A 2,211-nucleotide genomic window follows, 5' to 3' on the forward strand; every position below is an offset into this window, starting at 1 on the left:
GTTATAGAATCATAGAATTTGAGAATTAGAAGGAACATTAGAAGCCAATGGTTCTTTAACTTGGGATCTGTGAATTCATATTTAAAAAAAAGATTTTAATAGCTGTATTTCACTATAATTGATTTCTTCTATAATTCTATATATCTTATTTATACATTTTGAAACATGTTTCATTAGTCAGAGAAGGCTTCACCACACTGCCAAAGGTGTCCATCTCCCCAGCAAAGTGAATAACCCCTGGAACTAGACAGACCCATTCATGAAAGGAATCCTCACTATAACATATCCAGCCTTTGCTTGAAGACCTCCAAAGAGGAGATCATTCACCATTCCCATGACTTCTCCAACCAAAACCTTCCCTGGTTACTACTCCCCTGTGTGTTTTTTCTCTATGTATAAGATCATTAAAAAGTCTAAAAACTTCTTGAATTCCATATAAAAATAATTGTATGTGTATACTCATATGTATATATGTATATGTATTTGGGTGAATGAATATGGCATTACCCATACTGTAACCTACTAAGTAAAATGCAAGCCATTAGCATATTTTCTTATTGGTTTTTGCCCTTAGCTTTTTCGGCATCTCCGTCAACAATGCTCTCTGCATCCGACAAGTCACTCCCACAAGTCTTTACTTTGCTCTCGAGTTTACTGAGTCTCTGCTTGACTTTCATTTGGGTGGCATTATATTCTGCCAGGAGCCTAGCAAATCTGGTCTGTAAATTATCCAGGGAAGACTCAAGTCTCTCCACCTTCTCCTCCATGTCCACTGGGTCTGTTCTCCCAGCCGCATCCTCATCTATCAAGTTGTCCTTCATTAGAATCTGCCGTCCCTTCTCTTCCAGGGCCTTTTTGGCTTCTGGATATTCAGTGAGGGACTCCATTAAGTCATCTTTGGACAAGCAGAATAGATCAGAGTAACCGATGCTCCTGATATTGGCTGTTCTTCTATTTCCAGATTTGCTCCCTTTGATGTTTAAGATGCTGATTTCCCCGAAGTAGCTTCCATCGCTAAGGACCACAAATTGAGTGATGCCATCATCAGCCACTACCGCCAGCTTCCCTTCTTTGATGATGTACATTTCTCTCCCAATATCCCCCTTCTTGCAGATATAATCACCAGGGCTGAACACGGCAGGCCTAAGCTTTAGGACCAGCTCCACTAGGAGGCCTGCCTCACAGTCCTGGAAAATACGTACCTTTTTCAGGGTATCCAGGTGTACATTGATGGCAATCTCGGCCTTCAGCTTGTCTGGGAGGCTTTTGAGTACTTCCTTTTCATCGACTGTCTTCTTGTTGGTCCACAGGTAGTCAAACCACCTGATGATCCGGGTCTCCAAGTCCTTGGTCACTTTTCGGAATTGCATGTACTGCTTTATGGAGTCGATTTTGGCCTGGAATTCAGCCCTGGAGGCATTCATGTTGGAGATCATGGAGCCAACATTACCCACAATGGTGGCAAAGATCAGCACTCCCACCAGGAAGTCAATCACCACAAAGAGGTACTCCTCGTCTTTGACAGGCGGTGGAGTCTCCCCAATGGTAGTCAGAGTCAGGGTGGACCAGTAGAGACAATAAATATATTTCCTGGACAGGCGCCCATATTCTGGGATAGAGATGTTGGGGTAAACCCAGGAATCAGTTCCAAATCCAATAAGCTTGGAAACGGCAAAGTAGATACATGCATTCCAATGGATGATGATCAGAATGTACAGGACAAGATTTCCAATCCTGAACATGTTAGGATAGTTGGTCCTAGTCTCCGTGCGGTCAAAGAATTCAAATAGCCGGGCGAATTTCAGCAGGCGGTTGAATCTCAACTCAGGGTAGTTCAGCCCCACTTTTAAATAAGCCAGATCAGTGGGGGCCAGAGAGAGTACATCCAGCTTGAACTGGAACATCTTCATGTAGTGCCTTCTGAGTTTCTCTGCATCCTTGACCATTAAACCTTGTTCAAGAAAGCCTAGAAAGGAAAGGGATCACTTAGTCATTCGAGAGATCATGTGGCCTCTACAAGAGGGTGTTAAGACAAGGGCAGAGCCAATCAACTACCATAGCCGATCCCTCTTTACGGTCAGGGGTGAAGTCTAGACCTTTGGTTTCATTAGTATAGGGAATTTCTGGTTTAGAAACTTCTCCAGAGGTACAGATTTGAAAGAACGAAGGAAGGAAAGAAGGAAGGAAGGAAGGAAGGAAGGAAGGAAGGAA

At 43.2% G+C, this 2,211-nt stretch overlaps 1 protein-coding gene across 2 annotated transcripts in view; it reads right to left on the reverse strand.

The window, feature by feature from the left end:
- Positions 1-554: 554 nt before the first annotated feature.
- Positions 555-2,211, reverse strand: part of CNGA3 (cyclic nucleotide gated channel alpha 3) — a 51,943-nt gene continuing 50,286 nt past the window's right edge. For both annotated transcript variants that reach the window (XM_027856677.1, XM_027856679.1), the window contains exon 7: positions 555-1,966. In XM_027856677.1, the coding sequence (XP_027712478.1) occupies positions 555-1,966 (1,412 nt within the window). The remainder of the gene's footprint in view (positions 1,967-2,211) is intronic.

Source organism: Vombatus ursinus, unplaced genomic scaffold (assembly GCF_900497805.2).
Source record: "Vombatus ursinus unplaced genomic scaffold, bare-nosed wombat genome assembly UNPS02011591.1, whole genome shotgun sequence".
In the NCBI taxonomy this organism is placed as follows: Eukaryota; Metazoa; Chordata; class Mammalia; order Diprotodontia; family Vombatidae; genus Vombatus; species Vombatus ursinus.